Below are 15,438 nucleotides of genomic sequence, written 5' to 3' on the forward strand. Positions count from 1 at the left end.
GTACATTATCCTTTCTCCCGCTCCTGCCTAAACATGTACATTATCCTTTCTCTATCCTGCTCCTGCCTAAACATGTACATTATCCTCTCTCTATCCTGCTCCTGCGTAAACATGTACATTATCCTCTCTCCTGCATCTGCCTAAACATGTACATTATCCTCTCTCCTGCTCCTATGTAAACATGTACATTATCATCTCTCCTGCCTAAACATGTACATTATCCTCTCTCCTGCTCCTATGTAAACATGTACATCATCCTCTCTCCTGGCTAAACATGTACATTATCCTCTCTCCTGCTCCTATGTAAACATGTACATTATCCTCTCTCCTGCCTAAACATGTACATTATCCTTTCTCCCGCTCCTGCCTAAACATGTACATTATCCTTTCTCTATCCTGCTCCTGCCTAAACATGTACATTATCCTCTCTCTATCCTGCTCCTGCGTAAACATGTACATTATCCTCTCTCCTGCATCTGCCTAAACATGTACATTATCCTCTCTCCTGCATCTGCCTAAACATGTACATTATCCTCGCTCCTGCATCTGCCTAAACATGTACATTATCCTCTCTCCTGCCTAAACATGTACATTATCATCTCTCCTGCCTAAACATGTACATTATCCTCTCTCCAGCTCCTATAAAAACATGTACATTATCCTCTCTCTATCCTGCTCCTGCGTAAACATGTACATTATCCTCTCTCCTGCATCTGCCTAAACATGTACATTATCCTCTCTCCTGCTCCTGCCTAAATATGTACATTATCCTCTCTCCTGCTCCTGCCTAAACATGTACATTATCCTCGCTCCTGCATCTGCCTAAACATGTGCATTATCCTCTCTCCTTCCTAAACATGTACATTTTCCTCTCTCCTGCTCCTATGTAAACATGTACATTATCCTCTCTCCTGCCTAAACATGCACATTATCCTCTCTCCTGCTCCTGCCTAAACATGTACATTATCCTCTCTCTGGCTCCTGTGTAAACATGTACATTATCCTGGTATCCTGCATCTGCGTAAACATGTACATCATCCTCTCTCCTGCTCCTATGTAAACATGTACATTATCCTCTCTCCTGCCTAAACATGTACATTATCCTTTCTCCCGCTCCTGCCTAAACATGTACATTATCCTCTCTCCTGCATCTGCCTAAACATGTACATTATCCTCTCTCCTGCCTAAACATGTACATTATCCTCTCTCCTGCTCCTATGTAAACATGTACATTATCCTCTCTCCTGCCTAAACATGTACATTATCCTCTCTCCTGCCTAAACATGTACATTATCATCTCTCCTGCCTAAACATGTACATTATCCTCTCTCCAGCTCCTATAAAAACATGTACATTATCCTTTCTCCTGCCTAAACATGTACATTATCCTCTCTCCTGCTCCTGCCTCAACATGTACATTATCCTTTCTCCTGCCTAAACATGTACATTATCCTCTCTCCTGCTCCTGCCTCAACATGTACATTATCCTTTCTCCTGCCTAAACATGTACATTATCCTCTCTCCTGCTCCTGCCTAAACATGTACATTATCCTCTCTCCGGCTCCTGTGTAAACATGTACATTATCCTGGTATCCTGCATCTGCGTAAACATGTACATTATCCTCTCTCCTGCTCCTATGTAAACATGTACATTATCCTTTCTCCTGCCTAAACATGTACATTATCCTCTCTCCTGCTCCTGCCTAAACATGTACATCATCCTCTCTCCTGCTCCTATGTAAACATGTACATTATCCTCTCTCCTGCCTAAACATGTACATTATCCTCTCTCCTGCTCCTGCCTAAACATGTACATTATCCTCTCTCCGGCTCCTGTGTAAACATGTACATTATCCTGGTATCCTGCATCTGCGTAAACATGTACATTATCCTCTCTCCTGTTCCTGCCTAAACATGTACATTATCTTCTCTCCTGCTCCTATGTAAACATGTACATTATCCTCTCTCCTGCCTAAACATGTACATTATCCTCCCTCCTGCTCCTGCCTAAACATGTACATTATCCTCTCTCCTGCTCCTGCCTAAACATGTACATTATCCTCTCTCCTGCTCCTATGTAAACATGTACATTATCATCTCTCCTGCCTAAACATGTACATTATCCTCTCTCCTGCTCCTATGTAAACATGTACATTATCCTCTCTCCTGCCTAAACATGTACATTATCCTCCCTCCTGCTCCTGCCTAAACATGTACATTATCCTCTCTCCTGCTCCTGCCTAAACATGTACATTATCCTCTCTCCTGCTCCTATGTAAACATGTACATTATCATCTCTCCTGCCTAAACATGTACATTATCCTCTCTCCTGCTCCTATGTAAACATGTACATTATCATCTCTCCTGCCTAAACATGTACATTATCCTCTCTCCTGCTCCTATGTAAACATGTACATTATCATCTCTCCTGCCTAAACATGTACATTATCCTCTCTCCTGCTCCTATGTAAACATGTACATTATCCTCGCTCCTGCCTAAACATGTACATTATCCTCTCTCCTGCTCCTATGTAAACATGTACATTATCATCTCTCCTGCCTAAACATGTACATTATCCTCTCTCCTGCTCCTGCCTAAACATGTACATTATCATCTCTCCTGCCTAAACATGTACATTATCCTCTCTCCTGCCTAAACATGTACATTATCCTCTCTCCTGCCTAAACATGTACATTATCCTCCCTCCTGCTCCTGCCTAAACATGTACATTATCCTCTCTCCTGCTCCTGCCTAAACATGTACATTATCCTCTCTCCTGCTCCTATGTAAACATGTACATTATCCTCGCTCCTGCCTAAACATGTACATTATCCTCTCTCCTGCTCCTATGTAAACATGTACATTATCATCTCTCCTGCCTAAACATGTACATTATCCTCTCTCCTGCTCCTATGTAAACATGTACATTATCATCTCTCCTGCCTAAACATGTACATTATCCTCTCTCCTGCTCCTATGTAAACATGTACATTATCATCTCTCCTGCCTAAACATGTACATTATCCTCTCTCCTGCCTAAACATGTACATTATCCTCTCTCCTGCCTAAACATGTACATTATCCTCCCTCCTGCTCCTGCCTAAACATGTACATTATCCTCTCTCCTGCTCCTATGTAAACATGTACATTATCCTCGCTCCTGCCTAAACATGTACATTATCCTCTCTCCTGCCTAAACATGTACATTATCCTCTCTCCTGCTCCTGCCTAAACATGTACATTATCCTTTCTCTATCCTGCTCCTGCCTAAACATGTACATTATCCTCTCTCCTGCTCCTATGTAAACATGTACATTATCATCTCTCCTGCCTAAACATGTACATTATCCTCTCTCCTGCTCCTGTGTAAACATCTACATTATCATCTCTCCTGCCTAAACATGTACATTATCCTCTCTCCTGCTCCTATGTAAACATGTACATTATCATCTCTCCTGCCTAAACATGTACATTATCCTCTCTCCTGCTCCTATGTAAACATGTACATTATCATCTCTCCTGCCTAAACATGTACATTATCCTCTCTCCTGCTCCTATGTAAACATGTACATTATCATCTCTCCTGCCTAAACATGTACATTATCCTCTCTCCTGCTCCTATGTAAACATGTACATTATCATCTCTCCTGCCTAAACATGTACATTATCCTCTCTCCTGCTCCTATGTAAACATGTACATTATCATCTCTCCTGCCTAAACATGTACATTATCCTCTCTCCTGCTCCTATGTAAACATGTACATTATCATCTCTCCTGCCTAAACATGTACATTATCCTCTCTCCTGCTCCTATGTAAACATGTACATTATCATCTCTCCTGCCTAAACATGTACATTATCCTCTCTCCTGCTCCTATGTAAACATGTACATTATCCTCTCTCCTGCCTAAACATGTACATTATCCTCCCTCCTGCTCCTGCCTAAACATGTACATTATCCTCTCTCCTGCTCCTGCCTAAACATGTACATTATCCTCTCTCCTGCTCCTATGTAAACATGTACATTATCATCTCTCCTGCCTAAACATGTACATTATCCTCTCTCCTGCTCCTATGTAAACATGTACATTATCCTCTCTCCTGCCTAAACATGTACATTATCCTCCCTCCTGCTCCTGCCTAAACATGTACATTATCCTCTCTCCTGCTCCTGCCTAAACATGTACATTATCCTCTCTCCTGCTCCTATGTAAACATGTACATTATCCTCGCTCCTGCCTAAACATGTACATTATCCTCTCTCCTGCTCCTATGTAAACATGTACATTATCATCTCTCCTGCCTAAACATGTACATTATCCTCTCTCCTGCTCCTATGTAAACATGTACATTATCATCTCTCCTGCCTAAACATGTACATTATCCTCTCTCCTGCTCCTATGTAAACATGTACATTATCATCTCTCCTGCCTAAACATGTACATTATCCTCTCTCCTGCCTAAACATGTACATTATCCTCTCTCCTGCCTAAACATGTACATTATCCTCCCTCCTGCTCCTGCCTAAACATGTACATTATCCTCTCTCCTGCTCCTATGTAAACATGTACATTATCCTCGCTCCTGCCTAAACATGTACATTATCCTCTCTCCTGCTCCTATGTAAACATGTACATTATCATCTCTCCTGCCTAAACATGTACATTATCCTCTCTCCTGCTCCTATGTAAACATGTACATTATCATCTCTCCTGCCTAAACATGTACATTATCCTCTCTCCTGCTCCTATGTAAACATGTACATTATCATCTCTCCTGCCTAAACATGTACATTATCCTCTCTCCTGCTCCTATGTAAACATGTACATTATCATCTCTCCTGCCTAAACATGTACATTATCCTCTCTCCTGCTCCTATGTAAACATGTACATTATCATCTCTCCTGCCTAAACATGTACATTATCCTCTCTCCTGCTCCTATGTAAACATGTACATTATCATCTCTCCTGCCTAAACATGTACATTATCCTCTCTCCTGCTCCTATGTAAACATGTACATTATCATCTCTCCTGCCTAAACATGTACATTATCCTCTCTCCTGCTCCTATGTAAACATGTACATTATCATCTCTCCTGCCTAAACATGTACATTATCCTCTCTCCTGCTCCTATGTAAACATGTACATTATCCTCTCTCCTGCTCCTATGTAAACATGTACATTATCATCTCTCCTGCCTAAACATGTACATTATCCTCTCTCCTGCCTAAACATGTACATTATCCTCTCTCCTGCCTAAACATGTACATTATCCTCCCTCCTGCTCCTGCCTAAACATGTACATTATCCTCTCTCCTGCTCCTATGTAAACATGTACATTATCATCTCTCCTGCCTAAACATGTACATTATCCTCTCTCCTGCCTAAACATGTACATTATCCTCTCTCCTGCCTAAACATGTACATTATCCTCCCTCCTGCTCCTGCCTAAACATGTACATTATCCTCTCTCCTGCTCCTGCCTAAACATGTACATTATCCTCTCTCCTGCTCCTATGTAAACATGTACATTATCCTCGCTCCTGCCTAAACATGTACATTATCCTCTCTCCTGCTCCTATGTAAACATGTACATTATCATCTCTCCTGCCTAAACATGTACATTATCCTCTCTCCTGCTCCTATGTAAACATGTACATTATCATCTCTCCTGCCTAAACATGTACATTATCCTCTCTCCTGCCTAAACATGTACATTATCCTCTCTCCTGCCTAAACATGTACATTATCCTCCCTCCTGCTCCTGCCTAAACATGTACATTATCCTCTCTCCTGCTCCTGCCTAAACATGTACATTATCCTCTCTCCTGCTCCTATGTAAACATGTACATTATCCTCGCTCCTGCCTAAACATGTACATTATCCTCTCTCCTGCTCCTATGTAAACATGTACATTATCATCTCTCCTGCCTAAACATGTACATTATCCTCTCTCCTGCTCCTATGTAAACATGTACATTATCATCTCTCCTGCCTAAACATGTACATTATCCTCTCTCCTGCTCCTATGTAAACATGTACATTATCATCTCTCCTGCCTAAACATGTACATTATCCTCTCTCCTGCTCCTATGTAAACATGTACATTATCATCTCTCCTGCCTAAACATGTACATTATCCTCTCTGCTGCTCCTATGTAAACATGTACATTATCATCTCTCCTGCCTAAACATGTACATTATCCTCTCTCCTGCTCCTATGTAAACATGTACATTATCATCTCTCCTGCCTAAACATGTACATTATCCTCTCTCCTGCCTAAACATGTACATTATCCTCTCTCCTGCCTAAACATGTACATTATCCTCCCTCCTGCTCCTGCCTAAACATGTACATTATCCTCTCTCCTGCTCCTGCCTAAACATGTACATTATCCTCTCTCCTGCTCCTATGTAAACATGTACATTATCATCTCTCCTGCCTAAACATGTACATTATCCTCTCTCCTGCTCCTATGTAAACATGTACATTATCATCTCTCCTGCCTAAACATGTACATTATCCTCTCTCCTGCTCCTATGTAAACATGTACATTATCATCTCTCCTGCCTAAACATGTACATTATCCTCTCTCCTGCTCCTATGTAAACATGTACATTATCCTCGCTCCTGCCTAAACATGTACATTATCCTCTCTCCTGCTCCTATGTAAACATGTACATTATCATCTCTCCTGCCTAAACATGTACATTATCCTCTCTCCTGCTCCTATGTAAACATGTACATTATCATCTCTCCTGCCTAAACATGTACATTATCCTCTCTCCTGCTCCTATGTAAACATGTACATTATCATCTCTCCTGCCTAAACATGTACATTATCCTCTCTCCTGCTCCTATGTAAACATGTACATTATCATCTCTCCTGCCTAAACATGTACATTATCCTCTCTCCTGCTCCTATGTAAACATGTACATTATCATCTCTCCTGCCTAAACATGTACATTATCCTCTCTCCTGCTCCTATGTAAACATGTACATTATCATCTCTCCTGCCTAAACATGTACATTATCCTCTCTCCTGCTCCTATGTAAACATGTACATTATCTTCTCTCCTGCCTAAATATGTACATTATCCTCTCTCCTGCTCCTGCCTAAACATGTACATTATCCTCTCTCTCCTGCGTAAACATGTACATTATCCTCTCTCCTGCCTAAACATGTACATTATCCTCTCTCCTGCTCCTATGTAAACATGTACATTATCCTCTCTCCTACTCCTGCCTAAACATGTACATTATCCTCTCTCCTGCCTAAACATGTACATTATCCTCTCTCCTGCTCCTGCCTAAACATGTACATTATCCGCTCTCCTGCTCCTATGTAAATATGTACATTATCCTCTCTCATGCCTAAACATGTACATTATCCTCTCTCCTGCTCCTATGTAAACATGTACATTATCCTCTCTCCTGCTCCTAGGTAAACATGTACATTATCCTCTCTCCTGTTCCTATGTAAACATGTACATTATCCTCTCTCTATCCTGCTCCTGCGTAAACATGTACATTATCCTCTCTCCTGCCTAAACATGTACATTATCCTCTCTCCTGCCTAAACATGTACATTATCCTCTCTCCTACTCCTGCCTAAACATGTACATTATCCTCGCTCCTGCATCTGCCTAAACATGTACATTATCCGCTCTCCTGCTCCTATGTAAATATGTACATTATCCACTCTCCTGCTCCTGTGTAAACATGTACATTATCCGCTCTCCTGCTCCTATGTAAATATGTACATTATCCACTCTCCTGCTCCTGCGTAAACATGTACATCATCCTCTCTCCTGCTCCTATGTAAACATGTACATTATCCTCTCTCCTGCCTAAACATGTACATTATCCTCTCTCCTGCTCCTGCCTAAACATGTACATTATCCTTTCTCCTGCCTAAACATGTACATTATCCTCTCTCCTGCATCTGCCTAAACATGTACATTATCCTCTCTCCTGCCTAAACATGTACATTATCCTCTCTCCTGCTCCTGCCTAAACATGTACATTATCCTCTCTCCTGCTCCTGCCTAAACATGTACATTATCCTTTCTCCTGCCTAAACATATACATTATCCTCTCTCCTGCATCTGCCTAAACATGTACATTATCCTCTCTCCTGCCTAAACATGTACATTATCCTCTCTCCTGCCTAAACATGTACATTATCCTCTCTCCTGTTCCTATGTAAACATGTACATTATCCTCTCTCCTGCTCCTGCCTAAACATGTACATTATCCTCTCTCCTGCTCCTGCCTAAACATGTACATCATCCTCTCTCCTGCTCCTATGTAAACATGTACATTATCCTCTCTCCTGCTCCTATGTAAACATGTACATTATCATCTCTCCTGCCTAAACATGTACATTATCATCTCTCCTGCCTAAACATGTACATCATCCTCTCTCCTGCTCCTATGTAAACATGTACATTATCCTCTCTCCTGCCTAAACATGTACATTATCCTTTCTCCCGCTCCTGCCTAAACATGTACATTATCCTTTCTCTATCCTGCTCCTGCCTAAACATGTACATTATCCTCTCTCTATCCTGCTCCTGCGTAAACATGTACATTATCCTCTCTCCTGCATCTGCCTAAACATGTACATTATCCTCTCTCCTGCCTAAACATGTACATTATCCTCTCTCCTGCCTAAACATGTACATTATCCTCTCTCCAGCTCCTATAAAAACATGTACATTATCCTCTCTCCTGCTCCTGCCTAAACATGTACATTATCCTCTCTCTCTCCTGCCTAAACATGTGCATTATCCTCTCTCCTTCCTAAACATGTACATTATCCTCTCTCCTGCTCCTATGTAAACATGTACATTATCCTCTCTCCTGCCTAAACATGCACATTATCCTCTCTCCTGCTCCTGCCTAAACATGTACATTATCCTCTCTCCTGCTCCTATGTAAACATGTACATTATCCTCTCTCCTGCCTAAACATGTACATTATCCTCTCTCCTGCTCCTGCCTAAACATGTACATTATCCTCTCTCCGGCTCCTGTGTAAACATGTACATTATCCTGGTATCCTGCATCTGCGTAAACATGTACATTATCCTTTCTCCCGCTCCTGCCTAAACATGTACATTATCCTCTCTCTATCCTGCTCCTGCGTAAACATGTACATTATCCTCTCTCCTGCATCTGCCTAAACATGTACATTATCCTCTCTCCTGCCTAAACATGTACATTATCCTCTCTCCTGCCTAAACATGTACATTATCCTCTCTCCTGCCTAAACATGTACATTATCCTCTCTCCTGCTCCTGCCTCAACATGTACATTATCCTCTCTCCGGCTCCTGTGTAAACATGTACATTATCCTCTCTCCTGCCTAAACATGTACATTATCCTCGCTCCTGCATCTGCCTAAACATGTACATTATCCTTTCTCCTGCCTAAACATGTACATTATCCTCTCTCCTGCTCCTATGTAAACATGTACATTATCATCTCTCCTGCCTAAACATGTACATTATCCTCTCTCCTGCTCCTATGTAAACATGTACATTATCCTCTCTCATGCCTAAACATGTACATTATCCTCTCTCCTGCTCCTATGTAAACATGTACATTATCCTCTCTCCTGCCTAAACATGTACATTATCCTCTCTCCTGCTCCTATGTAAACATGTACATTATCATCTCTCCTGCCTAAACATGTACATTATCCTCTCTCCTGCTCCTATGTAAACATGTACATTATCCTCGCTCCTGCATCTGCCTAAACATGTACATTATCTTCTCTCCTGCCTAAACATGTACATTATCCTCTCTCCTGCTCCTGCCTAAATATGTACATTATCCTCTCTCCTGCTCCTGCCTAAACATGTACATTATCCTCTCTCTCCTGCGTAAACATGTACATTATCCTCTCTCCTGCCTAAACATGTACATTATCCTCTCTCCTGCTCCTATGTAAACATGTACATTATCCTGTCTCCTGCTCCTATGTAAACATGTACATTATCCTCTCTCCTGCCTAAACATGTACATTATCCTCTCTCCTGCTCCTGCCTAAACATGTACATTATCCTCTCTCCTGCTCCTATGTAAACATGTACATTATCCTCTCTCCTGTCTAAACATGTACATTATCCTCTCTCCTGCTCCTGCCTAAACATGTACATCATCCTCTCTCCTGCTCCTATGTAAACATGTACATTATCCTCTCTCCTGCCTAAACATGTACATTATCCTTTCTCCCGCTCCTGCCTAAACATGTACATTATCCTCTCTCCTGCATCTGCGTAAACATGCACATTATCCTCTCTCCTGCATCTGCCTAAACATGTACATTATCCTCTCTCCTGCATCTGCCTAAACATGTACATTATCCTCTCTCCTGCTCCTGCCTAAACATGTACATTATCCTCTCTCCTGCTCCTGCGTAAACATGTACATGATCCTCTCTCCTGCTCCTGTGTAAACATGTACATTATCCGCTCTCCTGCTCCTGTGTAAACATGTACATTATCCTTTCTCCTGCCCCTGTGTAAACATGTACATTATCCTTTCTCCTGCCCCTGTGTAAACATGTACATTATCCTTTCTCCTGCATAAACATGTACATTATCCTCTCTCTATCCTGCTCCTGCGTAAACATGTGCATTATCCTCTCTCCTACCCCTATGTAAACATGGACATTATCCTTTCTCCTGCCTAAACATGTACATTATCCTCTCTCCTGCTACTATGTAAACATGTACATTATCCTCTCTCTATCCTGCTCCTGCCTAAACATGTACATTATCCTCTCTCCTGCTCCTAGGTAAACATGTACATTATCCTCTCTCCTGCTCCTATGTAAACATGTACATTATCTTCTCTCCTGCTCCTGTGTAAACATCTACATTATCCTCTCCCGCCTAAACATGTACATGACCCTCTCTCCTGCTCCTGCGTAAACATGTACATTATCCTCGCTCCTGCTCCTGCGTAAACATGTACATTATCCTCGTGTCCTGCATCTGCGTAAACATGTACATTATCCTCGCTCCTGCATCTGCGTGAACATGTACATTATCCTCGCTCCTGCATAAACATGTACATTATCCTCGCTCCTGCGTAAACATGTACATTATCCTTGTGTCCTGCATCTGCGTAAACATGTACATTATCCTCGCTCCTGCTCCTGCGTTAATATGTACATTATCCTCTCTCCAGGTGAAAGTATCCCGGTCACCAAGACCCATCTTCCCACTGATGACAGCACCACGCCTTGGAAGAGCCAGAGCGCTGGAGACTACAGGAGACATGTTGTGTTCTGTGGGACCGAAGTTATTCAGACCAAGCCAGATGGCCAAGGTCCAGTCAAGGCAGTTGTCCTACGAACAGGTTGGTGCCCAGGCCCCATAATCTCCTTGAGAATGCCAACTCTCTGTGCCTTGTGCTTCCTCCTGCTAATCGCATAGTTATAGGGGATTTGAAATCAGAGTCAATTAAACCTCAGTGTTCAGTCTGATAAATGATAACTTGTCCTACAATGTGGGTGTTTCCCAGAGCTCAGTGCCCATATAAACTGTTGGGATTTAGAAGTGACGTACATGGAATCTGGCAGTGTATTGTGTTTGGTATTCACCTGTGCACTGGGTCATGCCTCCGCTGTTAGCCACTTCGGTATAAACACATCTCACTTCGATAATTAGCCGCCTCCAGGGGTTGTCTGATAGAGTTTCAGGCCATGCAATGTCGGAGGCACCTGACCTTTCAGATCAAAACTGGCTACCTGCCTTTGCGGCTGCAATGCTATCAGCATTTTCCATGAAATGTCCGGGAAGTATGAACTCAAAATAATTAACCCCACTACCCTCTGCATTGTAAAACCTGTGGCAAGGGAAAGCTGTACAGTATTGTGCAATATTAAAACAATTTATGTGTGAGTGCTGAAGAAGCGCACACAGCGTGAAACGTGCACTCGATCAAGTAAATGTTGCGGCATGAAACGAGATGAAGGACACTTGGAATTCTCCCAAAATCGATGCCAAGATTTCAGACTTTCTTTGTGTATACCATGCACTCACGTGTGGTTGGCATGGTCGTCTTCAATGTGCATGCTTACGTTAATGAGTTAAGCCCCTATGCAGCGAGGCCCTCCGTCAGTCCATCAGCACCCTCAGCAGCCCGCCACCTTGAGCCCACAGCTCGTCCCCTGAGGAGGCGCATGCTCACTGCATGTTTGGAAGAGCCCCGAAGACTCGGGATGCAGGCTCCACCCTCTGGAGCCTTGGGCCAGGAATGGAATGGAACAGTGGCTGACTTCATGGTCATCGTTTAGGAAGGACATGCAATGCCTCTAAGATGTTCATGAGCTTTCTACTTCTATTCATTAAGGAGAAGTTGGTTCGATATAATTTCTTGACAAGTCAAGTCGTTTGTTATCACTTCCTGTGACGTCACGGAGGGTTTGGAGGGTGAAGGACTGATGTACGATGTCACTTATGCAACTGTATCATTTTCTGTAAAACGCATGGGCTGCTACATGATGGGCGTAAAGATTGAATTATTCTAAGAAAAGCACACTGATTGGGGAAGGGCCTGGGTGAGCCTGCTGAATGATAAGCCACGCCTCTTATTCATGTGACTTTTCCTCAGTCTTGTGAAACCCTTTCACATTTAACCACCACCAGAATCATGCTCTTCTTTCCTTACAACATTGTCTAGTTTAAGTCGCCCAATGGGTGTTACCCAAAGCCATACTCATATAAAGTAGGAAGATATTCCGCTGCCCTCCACGACTGCTTGAAACTAAGGTTAGTATGTGGTTGTCATCCATCATTGGCTGATGCTAAGGTAGGTTTGTGGCTTAAATCAACGATTGGATGAAGTGAAGCGAGGCTGCCAGCTCGAATATATGATTGGCTGATGCTAAGGTAGCTATATGGCTTAAATCACTGATTGTACGGCGTGAAGCTAGGCTACCGGCTCGCATAAATGATTGGCTGACGCTAAGGTAGGCTTATGGCTTGCATCAATAATTGGATGAAGTGAAGCTAGGCTGCCGGCTCGCATACATGATTGGCTGATGGTAAGGTAGGCTTATGGCTTACATGGACGATTGCATGAAGTGAAGCTAGGCTGCCGGCTCGCATACATGATTGACTGAGGCTAAGGTAGGTATATGGCTTAAATCAACGATTGGATGACGTGAAGCTAGGCTACCGGCTCGCATACATGATTGGCTGACGCTAAGGTAGGCGTATGGCTTGCATCAATAATTGGATGAAGTGAAGCTAGGCTGTCGGCTGGCAGGCTGCTGACATGCATGCATGATTGGCTGATGCTAAGGTAGGTGTATGGCTTACATCGACGATTGGATGAAGTGAAGCTAGGCTGCCGGCTCACATACATGATTGGCTGATGCTAAGGTAGGCTTATGGCTTACATCGATGATTGGATGAAGTGAGGCTAGGCTGCCAGCTCGCATACATGATTGGCTGATGCTAAGGTAGGTTTATGGCTTACATCGACGATTGGATGAAGTGAAGCTAGGCTGCCGGCTCGCATACATGATTGGCTGATGGTAAGGTAGGCTTATGGCTTACATCGACGATTGGATGAAGTGAAGCTAGGCTGCCGGCTCGCATACATGATTGGCTGATGGTAAGGTAGGCTTATGGCTTACATCGACGATTGGATGAAGTGAAGCTAGGCTGCCGGCTCGCATACATGATTGACTGAGGCTAAGGTAGGTATATGGCTTAAATCAACGATTGGATGACGTGAAGCTAGGCTACCGGCTCGCATACATGATTGGCTGACGCTAAGGTAGGCTTATGGCTTGCATCAATAATTGGATGAAGTGAAGCTAGGCTGTCGGCTGGCAGGCTGCTGACATGCATGCATGATTGGCTGATGCTAAGGTAGGTATATCGCTTACATCGATTATTGGATGAAGTGAAGCTAGGCTGTCGGCTCGCATACATGATTGGCTGATGCTAAGGTAGGTATATGGCTTAAATCAACAATTGGATGACGTGAAGCTCGGCTACCGGCTCGCACATATTATTGGCTGATACTAAGCGAGGTATATGGCTTACATCGATGATTGGATGAAGTGAAGCTAGGCTACCGGCTCGCATACATGATTGGCTGATGCTAAGGTAGGTTTATGGCTTACATCTATGATTGGATGAAGTGAAGCGAGGCTGCCGGCTCGCATACATGATTGGCTGGTGCTAAGGTAGGTATATGGCTTACATCGAGGATTGGATGAAGTGAAGCTAGGCTGCCAGCTCGCCTACATGATTGGCTGATGCTAAGGTAGGTATATGGCTTAAATCAACAATTGGATGACGTGAAGCTCGCCTACCGGCTCGCATATATTATTGGCTGATACTAAGCGAGGTATATGGCTTACATCGATGATTGGATGAAGTGAAGCTAGGCTACCGGCTCGCATACATGATTGGCTGATGCTAAGGTAGGTTTATGGCTTACATCTATGATTGGATGAAATGAAGCGAGGCTGCCGGCTCGAATATATGATTGACCAATGCTAAATTAGGTTTCTGGCTTACATCGATGATTGGATAAAGTGAAGCTAGGCTGCCAGCTCGCATACATGATTGGCTGATGCTAAGGTAGGTATATGGCTTAAATCAACGATTGGATGACGTGAAGCTCGGCTACCGGCTCGCATACATTATTGGCTGATACTAAGCAAGGTATATGGCTTACATCGATGATTGGATGAAGTGAAGCTAGGCTACCGGCTCGCATACATGATTGGCTGACGCTAAGGTAGGCTTATGGCTAACATCGATGATTGGCTGATGCTAAGGTAGGTTTATGGCTTACATCTATGATTGGATGAAGTGAAGCGAGGCTGCCGGCTCGAATATATGATTGACCGATGCTAAATTAGGTTTCTGGCTTACATCGATGATTGGATGAAGTGAAGCTAGGCTGCCAGCTCGCATACATGATTGGCTGATGCTAAGGTAGGTATATGGCTTAAATCAACGATTGGATGACGTGAAGCTCGGCTACCGGCTCGCATACATTATTGGCTGATACTAAGCGATGTATATGGTTTACATCGATGATTGGATGAAGTGAAGCTAGGCTACCGGCTCGCATACATGATTGGCTGACGCTAAGGTAGGCTTATGGCTAACATCGATGATTGGCTGATGCTAAGGTAGGTTTATGGCTTACATCTATGATTGGATGAAGTGAAGCGAGGCTGCCGGCTCGAATATATGATTGACCGATGCTAAATTAGGTTTCTGGCTTACATCTATGATTGGATGAAGTGAAGCTAAGCTGCCAGTTCGCATACATGATTCGCTGATGCTAAGGTAGGTATATGGCTTAAATCAACGATTGGATGACGTGAAGCTCGGCTACCGGCTCGCATACATGATTGGCTGATACTAAGCGAGGTATATGGCTTAC

At 43.1% G+C, this 15,438-nt stretch overlaps 1 protein-coding gene across 2 annotated transcripts in view; it reads left to right on the forward strand.

The window, feature by feature from the left end:
- LOC138491101 (probable cation-transporting ATPase 13A4) overlaps positions 1-15,438 on the forward strand; it is a 978,968-nt gene that overhangs the window by 334,731 nt on the left and 628,799 nt on the right. For both annotated transcript variants that reach the window (XM_069617419.1, XM_069617420.1), the window contains exon 10: positions 11,206-11,376. In XM_069617419.1, the coding sequence (XP_069473520.1) occupies positions 11,206-11,376 (171 nt within the window). The remainder of the gene's footprint in view (positions 1-11,205; positions 11,377-15,438) is intronic.

Source organism: Ambystoma mexicanum, chromosome 10, assembly GCF_040938575.1.
Source record: "Ambystoma mexicanum isolate Mex_15411 chromosome 10, UKY_AmexF1_1, whole genome shotgun sequence".
In the NCBI taxonomy this organism is placed as follows: domain Eukaryota; kingdom Metazoa; phylum Chordata; class Amphibia; order Caudata; family Ambystomatidae; genus Ambystoma; species Ambystoma mexicanum.